This window comes from Aquarana catesbeiana, linkage group LG01, assembly GCF_042186555.1.
Source record: "Aquarana catesbeiana isolate 2022-GZ linkage group LG01, ASM4218655v1, whole genome shotgun sequence".
Classification (NCBI taxonomy): domain Eukaryota; kingdom Metazoa; phylum Chordata; class Amphibia; order Anura; family Ranidae; genus Aquarana; species Aquarana catesbeiana.
The window spans coordinates 529,801,093-529,817,337 of record NC_133324.1 but is presented as its reverse complement, the minus strand read 5'-3'; the positions used below and the strand labels follow the sequence as shown (position 1 = coordinate 529,817,337).

General features: G+C 45.7%; 1 protein-coding gene across 1 annotated transcript in view; it reads left to right on the top strand.

The window, feature by feature from the left end:
* The window catches only part of GIPC3 (GIPC PDZ domain containing family member 3), a 1,176,710-nt gene extending 1,161,087 nt beyond the window's left edge, over window positions 1-15,623 (top strand). The window contains exon 6 of the mRNA XM_073612321.1: window positions 14,352-15,623. Coding sequence (XP_073468422.1) covers window positions 14,352-14,494 — 143 coding nt within the window. The 3' untranslated portion in view covers window positions 14,495-15,623. The remainder of the gene's footprint in view (window positions 1-14,351) is intronic.
* The last annotated feature ends 622 nt before the right edge of the window (window positions 15,624-16,245 follow it).

Below are 16,245 nucleotides of genomic sequence, written 5' to 3'. Positions count from 1 at the left end.
AGTTGAGATCTCCAACCCCACTATACCTTCAGTCCTCTCTGAGACCTGCACTGAGAGGAATGAAGGTGTAGAATTAGGTGTGTCACAGCCAAGTACTTGTGGGCAATCTGCTTTCGGTACACCGACGTCAGATTGTACCAGGCAAATTTCCCTGCCCCTGCTGCTGCACCGCCGAAAGAAGTTCGCTCCCAGCCATCCACATGCCCAGCGGTTGAATGCTAGCTTGGCAAAATTGCTAGCACTTCAACTGCTGCCTTTTCAGTTGGTAGACTCTGCCCCCTTCCGTGAGTTTGTGGAATGTGCGGTTCCTCAGTGGCAGGTACCCAAACGCCACTTTTTCTCACGGAAGGCGATTCTGGCTCTCTACCGGCATGTGGAAGGCAATGTCCATGCCTCGCTGGACAGGGCGGTCAGCGGTAAGGTGCATATTACCGCTGACTCATGGTCCAGCAGGCATGGACAGGGACATTACCTAAGTTTCACCGTACATTGGGTGACTCTGCTGGCAGCTGGGAAGGATGCAGGACAAGGTGCAGTAGTGTTGGAGGTTGTTCCGCCACCACGCCCAAAAATGGCACTACTAATGATTGTGACACACCTCTCTCCTCCACCACCTCCTCTTCTTCTTCCTCCATGGCCTCTTCCTGGGCTTTGTCCTCGGAACCAGCGGTGGTCCGTAGGTGTTCAAGGGGCTACGCAAGTACGCAGGCCAAAAGATGCCATGCGGTGCTTGAGCTGGTGTGCTTGGGGGACAAGAGCCACACTGGGGCAGAGAGTCTGTCAGCTCTGCAGGGGCAGGTTCAGAGGTGGTTGACGCCACGCCAGCTTAAGCCACGAATGGTGGTTTGCCACAATGGCACCAACCTCCTCTCCGCCCTCTGACAAGAACAACTGACCCATGTGCCCTGTTTGGCTCACGTCCTTAACTTGGTGGTGCAGCGGTTCTTGAATAGGTACCCGGGCTTACAGGATGTCCTGAGGCAGGCCAGGAAAGTCTGTGTGCATTTCCGCCGGTCGTATAATGCCAGTGCTCGGCTGGCTGACCTCCAAAAGGAATTTAACCTGCCCAAGAACCGCCTAATCTGTGACATGCCCACCAGGTGGAACTCAACGTTGGCAATGCTGCAGCGGCTGCACACGCAGCAGAGGGCCATCAATGAGTACCTGTGCGACTATGGCACCAGGACAGGGTCAGGGGAGCTTGTTTTTTTTTCCCCACGCAAGTGGGCTATGATCAGGGATGCATGCACTGTCCTGTCACCATTTGAGGAGGCCACGAGGATGGTGAGCAGTGACAGTGCATGCATCAGTGACACTGTCCCCCTTGTCCACCCGTTGGAGCACACGCTGCGTGGAATAATGGACAGGGCACTTGAGGCAGAACAGAGGCAGGAAGAGGAGGACTTCCTTAGCTCTCAAGACCCCCTTTATCCAGACAGTGTTCCTGCGTGCCCGCCGATCACACAGGAAGAGGAGGAGGAGGATTGTGTCAGCATGGAGGTGGAACCTGGCACTCAGCATCAGCAGCAGTCTTTAAGGGATCATTGACAGACCCAAGAAACCCATGGACTTGTACGTGGCTGGGAAGAGGTGGCTGCGGATCATGTCATTCTTAGTGACCCAGAGGGCCCTGGACTAAATGCCACAGCAAACCTACGCTGCATGGCCTCCCTGATCCTGCAAAGCCTGCGGAAGGATCCTCGTATTCGTGGTATCAAGGAGAGGGATCGTTAATGGCTGGCAACCCTCCTTGATCCACGTTACAAGGGTAAGGTTATCTTATCTTGCTGTCGCAGAGGGAGCAGAGGATGCAACATCTTCAGGAGGCCTTGCAGAAAGGTCTGTGCAAAGTGTTCCCAGAGACTGGGAGGTTACAAACTCCTGTTCCTGGACAACGTGTTGCTGAGGCTTCGGTCAGTCAAAGAAGGAGCGGTGGAGAAGGTGGCCGTCTGACCGATGCATTCAGACAATATTTTAGTCCGCAGCCCCAAGGTATGATCGATTCCAGCAACCATCGCCAGCGTCTGTTTTACATGGTGCAGGAATACCTAGGGGCAAGATCTGACTTTGACACCTTTCCCACCGAAAATCCTCTGGGTTACTGGGTCTTGAGGCCAGAGCTTGCACAGTATGCACTGGAGCTACTGGCCTGTCCTGCATCCAGCGTTCTTTTGGAACGCACATTCAGTGCTGCTGGAGGCCTTGTAACCGATCACAGGGTGCGCCTGTCCACCAACTCGGTCGATCGACTGACCTTCATAAAAATGAATCAGTCTCAGATCACCACCAGATACCAAGCACCTGATGCTGATGTAACCGAATATTTTTTTTTGAAATGTCAGATTCCTTCAAGACTGCCTATGCTGATGCTGAGTGTCTATCCTGTTATGCTGAGTGACTATCCTCTTCCTCCTCAAAGATCATGCTGATAGCTTGTAAGAATATTTTTGGTTCTGGGTGCCGCCACCAGTGGCTAAGGCCCAATTTTTCTGCCCCTGTTTAACGGGGGCGTGTAATTATAATTTTTGATGCAATAATTTGCAGCAAGGCTCATTCCTGCGCTCCAACTAGAGTATCTGTGAGGGGTTGCAGTGTTGTGGCACCAGCACCAGTGCCTAAGGCCCAATATTTCAGCCCTTGTTTAACAGGGGTGTGTAATTACAATTTTTGATGCAATACTTTGCAGCAAGGCTCGTTCCTGCGCTCCAACTAGAGTATTTGTGAGGGTTGGCACCAGTGCCTAGGGTCCAATTTTTCTGCCCCTGTTCAACAGGGACATGTAATTACAATTCTTGATCTAACATTTCACAGCAGGGCCCATTTCTGCGCTCACCAAGAGTAACTGTGAGGACTTACAGTGTAGTGGCACCAGCACCACCACCACCACCAAAGGCCCAATTTTTCTGTTCCTGTTCAACAGGTGCATGTAATTACAATTCTTGATCTAATATTTCACAGCAGGGCCCATTCCGGCGCCCACCAAGAGTAACTGTGAGGACTAATGCCCCGTACACACGGTCGGACTTTGTTCGGACATTCCGACAACAAAATCCTAGGATTTTTTCCAATGTTGGCTCAAACTTGTCTTGCATACACACGGTCACACAAATTTGTTGGAAAATCCGATCGTTCTAAACGCGGTGACGTAAAACACGTACATCGGGACGATAAACGGGGCAGTGGCCAATAGCTTTCATCTCTTTATTTATTCTGAGCATGCGTGGCACTTTGTCCGTTGGATTTGTGTACACCCGATCGGAATTTCCGACAACGGATTTTGTTGTCGGAAAATTTTATATCCTGCTCTCAAACTTTGTGTGTCAGAAAATCCGATGGAAAATGTGTGATGGAGCCTACACACGGTCGGAATTTCCGACAACAAGGTCCTATCGCACAGTCGGAAAATCCGACCGTGTGTACGGGGCATTACAGTGTTGTGGCACCAGCACCACCACCACCAAAGGCCCAATTTTTCTGCCCCTGTTCAACAGGTGCATGTAATTACAATTCTTGTCTAATATTTCACAGCAGGGCCCCTTCCAGCGCCCACCAAGAGTAACTGTGAGGCCTTACAGTGTTGTGGCACCAGCACCACCACCACCATCACCAAAGGCCCAATTTTTCTGACCCTGTTCAACAGGGGCATGTAATTACAATTCTTGATCTAATATTTCACAGCAAGGCCCTGTGAGGGCTTACAGTGTTGTGGCAACACCAACACCTAAGGCCCCAACTTCTGCAGAGTATATAGGGCAGGCCCCTTACTTTCAAACAACCAACTTACAAATGACTCCTACTTGCAAACGGAAGGAGACAACAGGAAGTGAGATGAAATCTGCCCCTAGGAAGGGAAATTCTCTCCTGTAAGAGTTAATATGGGAAAAACATTGCTCCTTTCCACTGATGCTTTATCACCAATCCTTGTTTCACTAAAAACCCCAAATTTTATAAAAACATTTGTTATTGGGACAGAAAGTGAGGTAAAAGCTTCTGAAGAGGAGCACAGACAGCAAAACAAATGTCACAGGGGCGATAACCCTTCCCTATGTTTTCCAAAAAGCTTAAAATAGATTTTTTTGGCTGGAGCTAAACACTTTAAAAATGTACCAGTTCAAAATTACAAACAGATTATTCTTAACAACAAACCTGTCCCTGTCCCTGTCTTGTTTGCACCACCTGTATACTGTTGTTCAGAGGGCCTGGAGCCCCACGCCTTTCCTTTTTTTAATTTGAGTGCGGGGTTCCCCTTAATATCCATACAAGACCCCAAAGGGCCTGGTAATGGACTTGGGGGTGTACCCATGCCGTTTGTCTCCCTGATTTTCATCCATATTACCGGGACCCGACATTACATTAAAGCCGCAAGCAGTTTTAAATGACTTTTATTCCTTTAAAAATGTCATTTTGTGCAGGGACTGCTCTAAGCACGGGAAACACATGCCACTTTACAGGCATACTATAGACACCCCACAGGTACGATATTTAAAGGAATATTTCACTTTTTTTTCACTTTAAGCATCATTAAAATCACTGCTCCGAAAAAACAGCCATTTTTAAAACTTTTTTTTGCATTGATACATGTCCCCTGGGGCAGGACCCGGGTCCCCAAACTCTTTTTAGGACAATAACATGCAAATTAGCCTTTAAAATTAGCACTTTTGATTTTGAACGTTCGAGTCCCATAGACTTCAATGGGGTTCTAATGTTCGTGCAAAGTTTATGTCTGTTCTGGTGTGAACCGAACCGGAGGGTGTTCGGCTCATCCCTACCAATCAGTCCTTGGCGCTGAGGACAGAAGAATTGTCTGAAGGCATCGGTCAACCGGCCACCTTCTCTACCGCTCTTGGGTCCTTTTGCATGCTTTGCAGGATCAGGGAGGCCATGTAGCGTAAGTTTGCAGAGGCATTTGATCCTGAGTGCTCTGGGTCACTAAGGATCACATGATCCGCAACTACCTCCTCCCAGAAACATACAACTCCATGGGTTTCTGGGGAGTGAAAACGATCCCTTGAAGACTGCTGCTGAGTGTTATCCTCCACCTCCATGCTGACACAATCCTCCTCCTCCTCTTCTTCTTCCTGTGTGATCGATGGGCCCGCAGGAATACTCTCTGGATAAAGGGGGCCTTGAGAGGTAAGGAAGTCCTCCTCTTCCTCCCACTGTTCTGCCTCAAGTGCCCTGTCCATTTTTCCACGAAGAGTGTGCTCCAATAGGAAGACAAGATGGACAGTATCACTGATGCATGCACTGTCACTGCTCACCATCCTCGTGGCCTCCTCAAATGGTGACAGGACAGTGCATGCATCCTTGATTAGTAGCCACTGGGGTGGCGAAAAAAAGCCAAGCTCCCCTGACCCTGTCCTGGTGCCATACTCACACAGGTACTCATTGATGGCCCTCCGCTGTGTGTGCAGCCACTGCAGCATTGCCAATGTTGAGTTCCACCTGGTGGGCATGTCACAAATGAGGCAGTTCTTGGGCAGGTTGCATTCCCTTTGAAGGTCAGTCAGCCATGCACTGGCATTATATGACCGGCGGAAATGACCACAGACTTACCTGGCCTGCCTCAGGAGATCCTGTAAGCCCGGGTACCTGCTCAATAACTGCTGCACCACCAAATTTAGGATGTGAGCTAAACAGGGAACATGGGTCAAGTGTCCCTGTCGGAGGGCGGAGAGGAAGTTGGTGCCATCGTCGCATACAACCATTCCTGGCTGAAGCTGGTGTGGGGTCAACCACCTCTGAGCCTGCCCCTTCAGAGCTGACAGAATGTCTGCCCCATTGTGGCTCCTGTCCCCTAAGCAGACCAATTCAAGCACTGCATGGCATCTTTTTGCCTGAGTGCTTGCGTAGCCCCTTGAACGCCTATGGAACACCACTGGTTCAGAGGACAAATCTGCAGAGGAAGAGGCCATAGAGAAGGAAGAAGAGGAGGGGGTGGAGGAGAGAGCTGTGGCAGAATTACCACTAGCATTTTGGAGGCGTAGTGGTGGAACAAGCTCCAACAATACTCGACCCTGTCCTGCATCCTTCCCAGCTGCCAGCAGAGTTACCCAGTGCACAGTGAAAGAAAGGAAACGTCCTTGTCCATGCCTGCTGGACCATGAGTCAGCGGTAATATGCACTTTACTGCTGACCGCCCTGTCCAACAAGGCCAAGACATTGCCTTCCACATGCTGGTAAAGAGCCAGAATGGCCTTCCGTGAAAAGAATTGGCGTTTGGGAATCTGCCACTGAGGTGCACATTCCACAAATTCACGAAAAGGGGCAAAGTCTACCAGCTGAAAATGCAACAGTTGCAGTGCTAGCAATTTGGGCAAGCTAGCATTCAGACGCTGAGCATGTGGTTGGCTGGGACCGAATTTCTTTTGACGGTTTAGCAACTGGGGTAGGGTAATTTGCCTGCTGAAATCGGATGTTGGTGTACCGCTAGCAGATTGGCCGCAAGTACTTGGGACACCTATTTTTATACAGTAGGTGACCACGATATTGTGTCAATCTCGCCGCTGTTATTGGCGAGATTGACACCTGCGAGCCCTATCGTGGGAGCCAGCGCCGAGCTGGTTTGCTCATCGGGAAAGGAAAAATGTGTTTTTTCCTTTCCCGATGAGCAACAAGCATTGCTGACAGGTGTTTGGTATGAATCATGAGGGGGAACTCCACGCCAAATTTTAAATAAAAAACCGGCATGGGTTCCCCTCCAGGGGCATACCAGGCCCTTAGGTCTGGTATGGATTTTAAAGGGAACCCCCTACACTGAAAAAACAGCGTGGGGGTCCCCCCAAAATCCATACCAGACCCTTATCCGAGCACGCAGCATGAATGGTCAGGAAAGGGGGTGGGGACGAGCGCCCCCCCTGAACTGTACCAGGCCACATGCCCTCAACATGAGGGGGTGGGTGCTTTGTGGAGGGGGAGCGCCCTGCGGCCCTCCCCACCCCAAAACACCTTGTCCCCATGTTGATGAGGACAAGAGCCTCTTCCCAACAACCCTGACCGTTGGTTGTCGGGGTCTGTGGGCGAGGGGGCTTATTGGAATCCGGGAGCCCCTTTAATAAGGGAGGCCCCCAGATCCTGGCCCCCCACCCTATGTGAATGAGTATGGGAGTATATCGTACCCCTACCCATTCACCTGGGGAAAAAAAGTGTCAATAAAAACACACTAGACAGGTTTTTAAAGTAATTTATTAGGCAGCTCCGGCGGTCTCTTGCGACTTCGGGGGTCTCTTCCGACTCCTCCGCTCTCTCCGGCCTCTTCTCCTGGTCTCCGGTTGTTCTCCCGCTCTCCGGTTCTTCTGCTAGGCTCCTCTGCTATCTTCTGCTCTTTTGCCGCTCTTTTGCTAGTGTTGGCCTGGTCTTTTCCGTCCTCTTCTCTTCTTCCGATGCTGACACTAACCTCTCTCCAGCTGTAATGCAGTGTGCGCGGTGCGCAACGACTTATATAGGCTCCATGCATATGGCATTACAGCGGGAGAGAGCATCTTGTCAACATCAGCTGGGCCATTCAAGAACAGTCACGGAGTTGTTGTGAAGCCAATCCTTCGTTATTTTAGCTGTGTGCTTAGGGTCATTGTCTTGTTGGAAGGTAAACCTTCGGCCCAGTCTGAGGTCCTGAGCACTCTGGAGAAGGTTTTTGTCCAGGATATCCCTGTACTTGGCCGCATTCATCTTTCCCTTGGTTGCAACCAGTTGTCTGGAAAACACCCCCACAGCATGATGCTGCCACCACCATGCTTCACTGTTGGAACTGTATTGGACAGGTGATGAGCAGTGCCTGGTTTTCTCCACCCATACCGCTTAGAATTAAGGCCAAAAAGTTCTATCTTGGTCTCATCAGACCAAAGAATCTTATTTCTCACCATCTTGGAGTCCTTCAGGTGTTTTTTTTAGCAAACTCCATGTGGGCTTTGATGTGTCTTGCACTGAGGAGACGCTTCCGTCGGGCCACTCTGCCATAAAGCCCCGACTGGTGGAGGGCTGCAGTGATGGTTGACTTTCTACAACTTTCTCCCATCTCCCGACTGCATCTCTGGAGCTCAGCCACAGTGATCTTTGGGTTCTTCTTTACCTCTCTCACCAAGGCTCTTCTCCCCCGATAGCTCAGTTTGGCAGGACGGCCAGCGCTAGGAAGGGTTCTGGTCATCCCAAACATCTTCCATTTAAGGATTATGGGGGCCACTGTGCTCTTAGGAACCTTAAGTGCAGCAGAAATTTTTTTGTAACCTTGGCCAGATCTGTGCCTTGCCACAATTCTGTTTCTGAGCTCTTCAGGCAGTTCCTTTGACCTCATGATTTTGCTCTAACATGCACTGTGAGCTGTAAGGTCTTATATTGACAGGTGTGTGGCTTTCCTAATCAAGTCCAATCAGTATAATCAAACACAGCTGGACTCAAATGAAGGTGTAGAACAAGGATGATCAGAAGAAATGGACATCACCTGAGTTAAATTTATGAGTGTCACAGCAAAGGGTCTGAATACTTAGGACCATGTGGTATTTCATATTTTTTTTTTTTAATAAATCTGCAAAAATGTCAACAATTCTGTGTTTTTCTGTCCATATGGGATGCTGTGTGTACATTAATGAGGAAAAAAATGAACTTAAATGATTTTAGCAAATGGCGGCAATATAACAAAGAGTGAAAAATTTAAGGGGGTCTGAATACTTTCCGTCCCCACTGTGTGTGTATATATATATATATATATATATATATATATATATATATTGTAATGTTTGGGGTATTTAGCTCAAGCGATAAATGCGTTTTTAGTGCAGTGAGTCCACATCAGACAGGCATTATAGTTAAGGGCCTGGTAGCCCACGTTTATTAAACCGAAAAACAAAAGCAAAAAGGTCCATTCAGGATTCCCACGCAGGGGTTTAACTTCATTAAGCACTCCAAAAATAAGGAAAACATACCAAGCCACCTGGCTCTCTTGTCAGCAGTTCCTCTGCTTGCTCTCAACAGATTTGCCAATTCTTTACAGCCCCCTGGACTCACTGGCTTCCTCAGTCTCCCCGACTCTCAAGGCTGGCCAGCCTTTCCCAGTCCCTGGGCAAAGAATCCCCTTTACATAGGCTGCAGACTCCCACAGGGCAGACCACTCTCCAGACACAGGTCTGTCTTCACACAGCAGTAGCAACAAGCTACACACACTCCACCTTCCTCCACTCTCTGCTCTCACTAGCCCCTCGTTATATGGGCTGTGTGCACCTGGGCACACAACCTGCTGGCTCTCCATAAGACATGGACACAGGGTTAGGGATCCCATCCCTTTTCCCAGTGACAGGGACTATTACAATATATACACACATACACATACACATACATACACACACACACACAAGACTGACTGTATTTATATATTAAATACACTGCAGCTAACTGAATAACCTGCCTGCCTGCCTGCTCAATCTAAATCACACTCTCTCTCTGTCCACGCCAACAACACACTATTCACGGCCGACGTGCAGGCAGCCTTATATAGTGTGGGGCGCAAACTTAGTCCCCCTGAACCATAATTGGCCAAAGGCACCCTGCCTTTGACCAATTATGGCTCTCTTAGCTGAGGGCGCTTGGATTGGCCAAAGCATGCAGGTCATGGTGCATGCTTTGGCCAATCATCATACAGCAATGCACTGCAATCCCGCATTGCATTATGGGGTGTTACGCAGCACTCGAATTTGCCGCGAGCGCCCCATAATGTTCATTTTTCGAAGAAAGGGCGAACACCCGATGTTCGAGTTGAACTCATGTTCGACCCGAACATAAAGCCCATCCCTAGTCACCAAGTGTTACTGCAGTGCTGGATGTACGACCAGGTTTTACTAGGCCGCTGGTGCTTGCCAGTTCACCAGAAGGATGAGTGCCACTAGTACTTGCTCTCTGCTCCATACGAGAGCCCTGCGGTTCTTGTACCTCAACGACAGCAGAAGTATGCGGTCGGGTATGCCTGACCTTGGTAGGGGCCACTACTCCGTTGTCAGAGCTATCTGTCAGGGTGCCGCTGCTGTCTACGTATCCGTTCGTATTCTGAGCCTGAATCTGACAGATGAGTGACTTCCTCTTCACTATCTGTCATGCTCAGAAACGTGTAGGCCTCTTCACTACTGTACCGAATTGACATTTTGGTCTCTAAATTTACTAGTACAGTAGTGAGACTCACAGGAAAAAGAGTTCCTGACTGTCAGCGACTGCTTCAAACGCTACAAAAAAACGGTTATGCCTTGTAGACACGATGGGATTTTCCAACAACAAAATCCATGTTTTTTTTCCGACAGATGTTGGCTCAAACTTGTCTTGCATACACACGGTCACATAAATCTTTTCGGAAATTCCGAACGTCAAGAATATGGTGACATACAACACGTACGACAGGAAAAAAAATGAAGATCAATAGCCAGTGCAGCTCTTCTGCTTGATTCGGAGCATGCGTGGAACTTTGTGCGTCGGAATTGTGTACACACGATCGGAATTTACCACAACGGATTTTGTTGTCGGAAAATTTGAGAACCAGCTCTCAAATTTTGTGTGACGGAAATTCCGATGGAAAATGTCTGCCTACACCCTGTCGGAATTTCCAACAACAAGCTCCCATAGAACATTTTCCGTCGGAAAATTGTGTGTACGGGGCATTAGTGTTTGCAGGGATCAGGCCTGACTCTGCGAATGCTGCAGTTATGTGTTTTGTGTTTTTGTAAGTGACAGTGATTGATTGATTGATTGATTGATTGATACTGCACTTGGGTGGGCTGGGCTGGGCTGAGGGGCTAAAAGCAGGTGCTAACAGGTATCTGGGCTGATCCTGCTAATACTGCATTTTTGGGAACCCTAAACTGCTGGGGACGCTAGTATAGATCTGATCAGATATCGATCCGTTCAGACACTATACAACTAAGGGAGGTGTATGGTGCGTGCGTGGGTGTTAGCGTTACAGGCACTAATCTGACGCTGCCTGGGGCGACGCAGACCCTATCTTCCACCAAAACCTAACTGATATCACCCGTCGCGTGATCAGGGGGTTAAACATTTATTTAGGTAAAATACAGAGGGTGCCCTGACGTTATAAAAAAAACTAACTAACCAGCATCACCCGTGACTCTAATACAGTGATTGCTGGTGACAGGGGGTGATCAAGGGGTTAAACCTTTATTAGGCTTAAAAGTGCCAGATCTGCAAAAATATAACGCGGTATTAATTTCACAGGTGATGGAATGGGCTAAGGTAGTAAACTAAAAAAGTGGTTACAAATTGAGAACACATTGAGTGACACGCGGTTGAGTAGAATTATTTGGATTCCCCTGCAATATAGGGCACTAGAGGAAAACACATATGTTTTGACACATAACGTAATTAGGATATGGGATTTAATACATAGACAAAATAAATGGAAATACAATTCACCACTAATATCATTGAAAGAAACAAATTATTTTACACCAGGTAAAAGGGATATTATTCTATGATTGGATTAAATACGAGAATGCACAATTGAAGGATATAATGGTAAATGGGAAAATATACACATTCCAGGAATTAAAACACAAGACAGACATTATTATGATTAATGAATGGTGGTACCTCCAGCTGAAACACTTTGTTAGTACGCTACCTCAACTAATAAGATCAGCGGAAGAGCTTTTGCCGCTGGAGCGGCTAAGTACAAAAAATGGGCTATCACAGATTTTAAAAAATCTTGCTGGCAGTGGATGGCATGGAGGCCCTGTCATATATAAAAAAAATGGGAAAAAGAACTAGAAGTAATAAATCAAAATTAGAAAAAAATTTGAGTAAAAGAAATTACTAAAAAGGAAATTCTAGAGGATCCATGGACATGTTTATTTCATGGGATAGCAAGCTCAATAAGACAATACAAAGAATCTTTGACCCCCCCCCCCCCACACACACACTTATTAAAAGTCTGCTAAAAGTCAGATTCCAAGATATTGGCAAGAAATAGAAAGTCCTACAATAAAAGACTGGATTAGAAAGGTAGAAGAGACACATAATATGGAATATCTGAGATACAGTGGAGAGGAAGAAATAGAGGGAGTGATAAATAGATCGAAAGATTGGAAAGTGTTCAAAAAGACAAGGAGATATGCAGATGTTTCAAGTGGTGGAAAACAGGACTAAACTAGTAGAAAAGGGCGAAAACAAGGAAAACTAGACTGGAGATGGATGGAGACAGACGAGAGGAGGGTTGGAGTATATTTCTTTCTTTTTTTTGAAAAGGGTGGAAAATGTATACTGTATTTATTTGCATGTTGTATTTCATTGATGTGTTGGCATATGGATATGAATCAAAATAAATAATTAAAAAAGAAAAAAACAGAGAAAGAAAGATACGACATTTCCCGGTATCGACACATGTTGGGGAGGGGACAGGAGGGTTTGTGAGACAGTGGAGTGTTCTCAGAGCGGGAAAGCACACATCAGTACAGCGCCTTTAAATTTGTGTGCCTTGTTACAGAGTGGTGCACTCAAAGCACCTATTAAATGTGAGTACCCCAAAATATTGAATATTGTCATTTTAAATAAAACTTTTAAAAACGGTAATACACTATCCAGTTTCCTCTGTTTTCCATATGAATATTGTTGCAAGCAACCATCCAAGGATCTGAATGCTGACCTTATGGTGGTTTAAAGCCATGTTTTGACCGAGCTTAGGTGCAAGGTCACACGCTCTAAGGTGAGCACATACACCAAAGGTGGAGCACAAGAGTGGACACAAGCACTTTACTGTTATATTATCTGTTTTATCATCTGCAATGAGCACCAGAAGAATGGAGTAGTTATGAATGGACTTTATGTTGCAATTCTGTGGACAGGATTAATGCATGAATTTGTTTGGCACAAGAGCACTTTAACCACTTGCTTACTGGGCACTTAAACCCCCCCTCCTGTCCAGACCAATTTTCAGCTTTCAGTGCTGTCGCACTTTGAATGACAATTGCGCGGTCATACAACATGGTACCCAAATGAAATTTTTATCATTTTTTTCCCACAAATAGAGCTTTCTTTTGATGGTATTTGATCACCTCTACGGTTTTTATTTTTTGTTAAAAAAATTGAAAAAGACAGAATTAAAAAAAAAAATTATATTTTTTTTATATTTTGTTATCAATTTTTGCAAACAGTTAATTTTTCTCCTTCGTTGATGTACGCTGATGAGGCGGCACTGATGGGCACTGATAGGTGGCAGTGATGGGCACTGATGGGTGGCGGTTATGGGCACTGATGGGTGGCAGTGTTGGGCACTGATTGGGCACTGATTGATGGCAGCACTGCTAGGTGGCACTAATAGGTGGCACTTGTGGGCATTGATAGGTGGCACTTGTGGGCATTGATAGGTGGCACTTGTGGGCACTGTGGGCACTGGCAGATGGCACTTGGAGGCACAGATGAGGCATCTGTGCCTCCTTCCTCTTCGGGACCGATGTCCCTTTGACATAAGCCGGTGATTGGCTTTTTTTTCCTCCTCACGCTGTCAGCGTGAGGAGAAAACGAAACCGATCACTGAGCTTTTGTTTACATCATGTGACCAGCTGTCATTGGCTGACAGCTGATCACATGGTAAGGGGCCGGGACCGGCCCCTTACTCGGATCTGTGATCATCCGAGTCTCTGTGACTCGGTGATCACAGCGCGCACACCGCGCGCCCTGCAGGGTGCGCGCGGTGCGCGTGCATAGGGGAGGACGTCATATGACGTCCTCCCGGAGATTGAGGTCCGCGCTGTAGCCGTCATTCGGCTATGGCCCGGACCTCAAGTGGTTAAACACGGTTAACTTTATTTCTATATTGATTATTGTATATTGATGCACTTTTATATAGATTTATGTAAATTACAGGTTGTCACTGCAATTATAGCAGTTATCGCAATTATTGCACAGGGTTGCATATTTCTCTATTGCATATGAATGCATCATGTGTATGCTACACAGTTTGTCATTGGAAGTATCGCATAGGATTGCAAATTTTAATTGTTTATGATCGCAACTTGTAATCACACAAGATTGCATTATTATGTTCACTAGATTTTTTACATAGGAATGGAATATCTCACCACCACTATTTAACTGTAGTCAGTAATATTATGATTTAGTACAATTACAATATGATTACATTTGGATAGCGCAGGATTATATTGGTATAAATTTTTATTTGAGACGAGCATATGGGACATGATCAATGCTAGCAGCTGTCCTTTAATCATCTCTAATTATCATTTGGATTTTCACATGGTAGTTCGCAAGACTCTGTTTGCTATTTTATAATATGTTCACTATTAGTTCAGTGCATAATACCGCAAAACACAGAAAAACTTCAAAGTGGTGTTTTTTTTTCTCAGCTACAACAGTTGTGGAGACAGCCAAGGAGAAGCAGAGCCCTGAAGAGTTTGGCACAGCACTGGACAGCCTCATGGGTGAATTTGCCTTCCCTGCAGAGTTTGTGTTAGAGGTTTGGGGAGCCATTCACCAAACAGGAATCTAAAAACTAACCCTGACTACCTGCTACCAATTCCTTTCTTCACTGCAGCGCCTGTGAAGTGCAACGGGTGCATATTTATAATGTAACTTCAAGCCAACATCAGTGGAATAATGTGTCTAGGTCTTCTAAATTAAATGTGCTAGTTATCGAGACAAAAATGATCATATGTTTATATATGTGTGTGTGTGTGTGTGTGATCTGGATATTATTTAATAAACTCTCATTCACACTTTGGTACTTAAAAATGTAATGTGCTTCTACATACTGTATATAGTTACAAAGTTAGTCAGGCTAAGAAAAGACCCAAGCCCATCTAGTTCAAAAAATAAAAACATAAACAAATAGAAAACATACAAATACACAGCTGATCCAGAGGAAGGCAAAAAAAACCTCAATAAAGCATAGTTTAATGTGCTCCAGCAGAGGATTCCACAGGAGCCAACTGATATTTAGTGAATCAACAATTGTTGGTGTTATCTATAAATGCAAATATTTTGAGCATTTTAGGATTGCATCCAGCTCTTTTTTTTAAAACTACCCACTGAGCTGGCTAGAATATTTTCACAGCTATTACTGTGAAGAAGCCTTTCCATATGTGGAGGTTAAATCTCTTTACCTCCAGACATGAAATTTGCCCCCTTGTCCTCTGTAATGAACTAAAGGAGAATAACCCCACACATATGTGGTCCATGGTGGTCATGTCCCCCTTAAATACCTCTTCTCAAGAAAGATACTCAGTGCAGATAATGTTTTCTCTGAGCTGAGCTACTCCATGCCTCTCATCGGTTTGGTTGCTCTTCTCTGCACTTTCTCCAGTTCTCAAATATTATTTTTGTAAACTGATGCCCAAAGCTGAACTGAATATTGCAGATGAGGTCTTAAATGAAAAGTTATGCACTTGAGGGCTAGACATATTTGCATTGCATGCATTATACATTTAACTACTTGCCTAGTGGGCACTTAAACCCCCTTCCAAACCAGACCAATTTTCAGCTTTCAGCACTCTCACACTTTGAATGACAATTATTCAGTCATGCAACCCTGTATCCATATGACATTTTTCTCCCTGTGTTCACACAAATAGAGCTTTCTTTTTGTGGTATTTACTCACCACTGGGTTTTTTATTTTTTGAGCTATAAATAAAGACAGAACATTTTGTAAAAATAATGCATTTTTCTTCATTTCTGTTATAAAATTCTGCAAATTAGTTTTTTTTCTCTATAAATTTTAACCAACATTTATACTGCTACATTTCTTTGGTAAAAATAACCCAAATCAGTGTATAGTATTGTTTTTTGTGAAGGTTATATAATCTACAAGCTATGGTGCCAACCATTGAAAATTGATCACACCCGATGTACTGACGGCCTATCTAATTATCTAATTTCTTGAGACACTAACAACCAGGAAAGTACAAATACCCCCAAAATTACCCCTTTTTGGAAAGTAGACATTCCAAGAGACATGGTGAGTTTTTGAAGTTGTAATTTTTTCCTACAATTCTTTGCAAAATGAAGATTTCTTTCCCACAAAATTGTCATATTAACAGGTTATTTCTCTCACATGGCATATGCATACTTGCAACTACCCCCCAACACACATTCTTCTACTCCTCCTGAGTATGGTGAGGCCCAACAGGCCACAGAGAGAGGCATCTAACTTCTTGATGAAGGCCACTTCAGCATTACACTTTTGAAGGCCCTGGAGCACAGGACAATGGAAGTGCCCACAAAATGACCCCATTTTGGAAAGC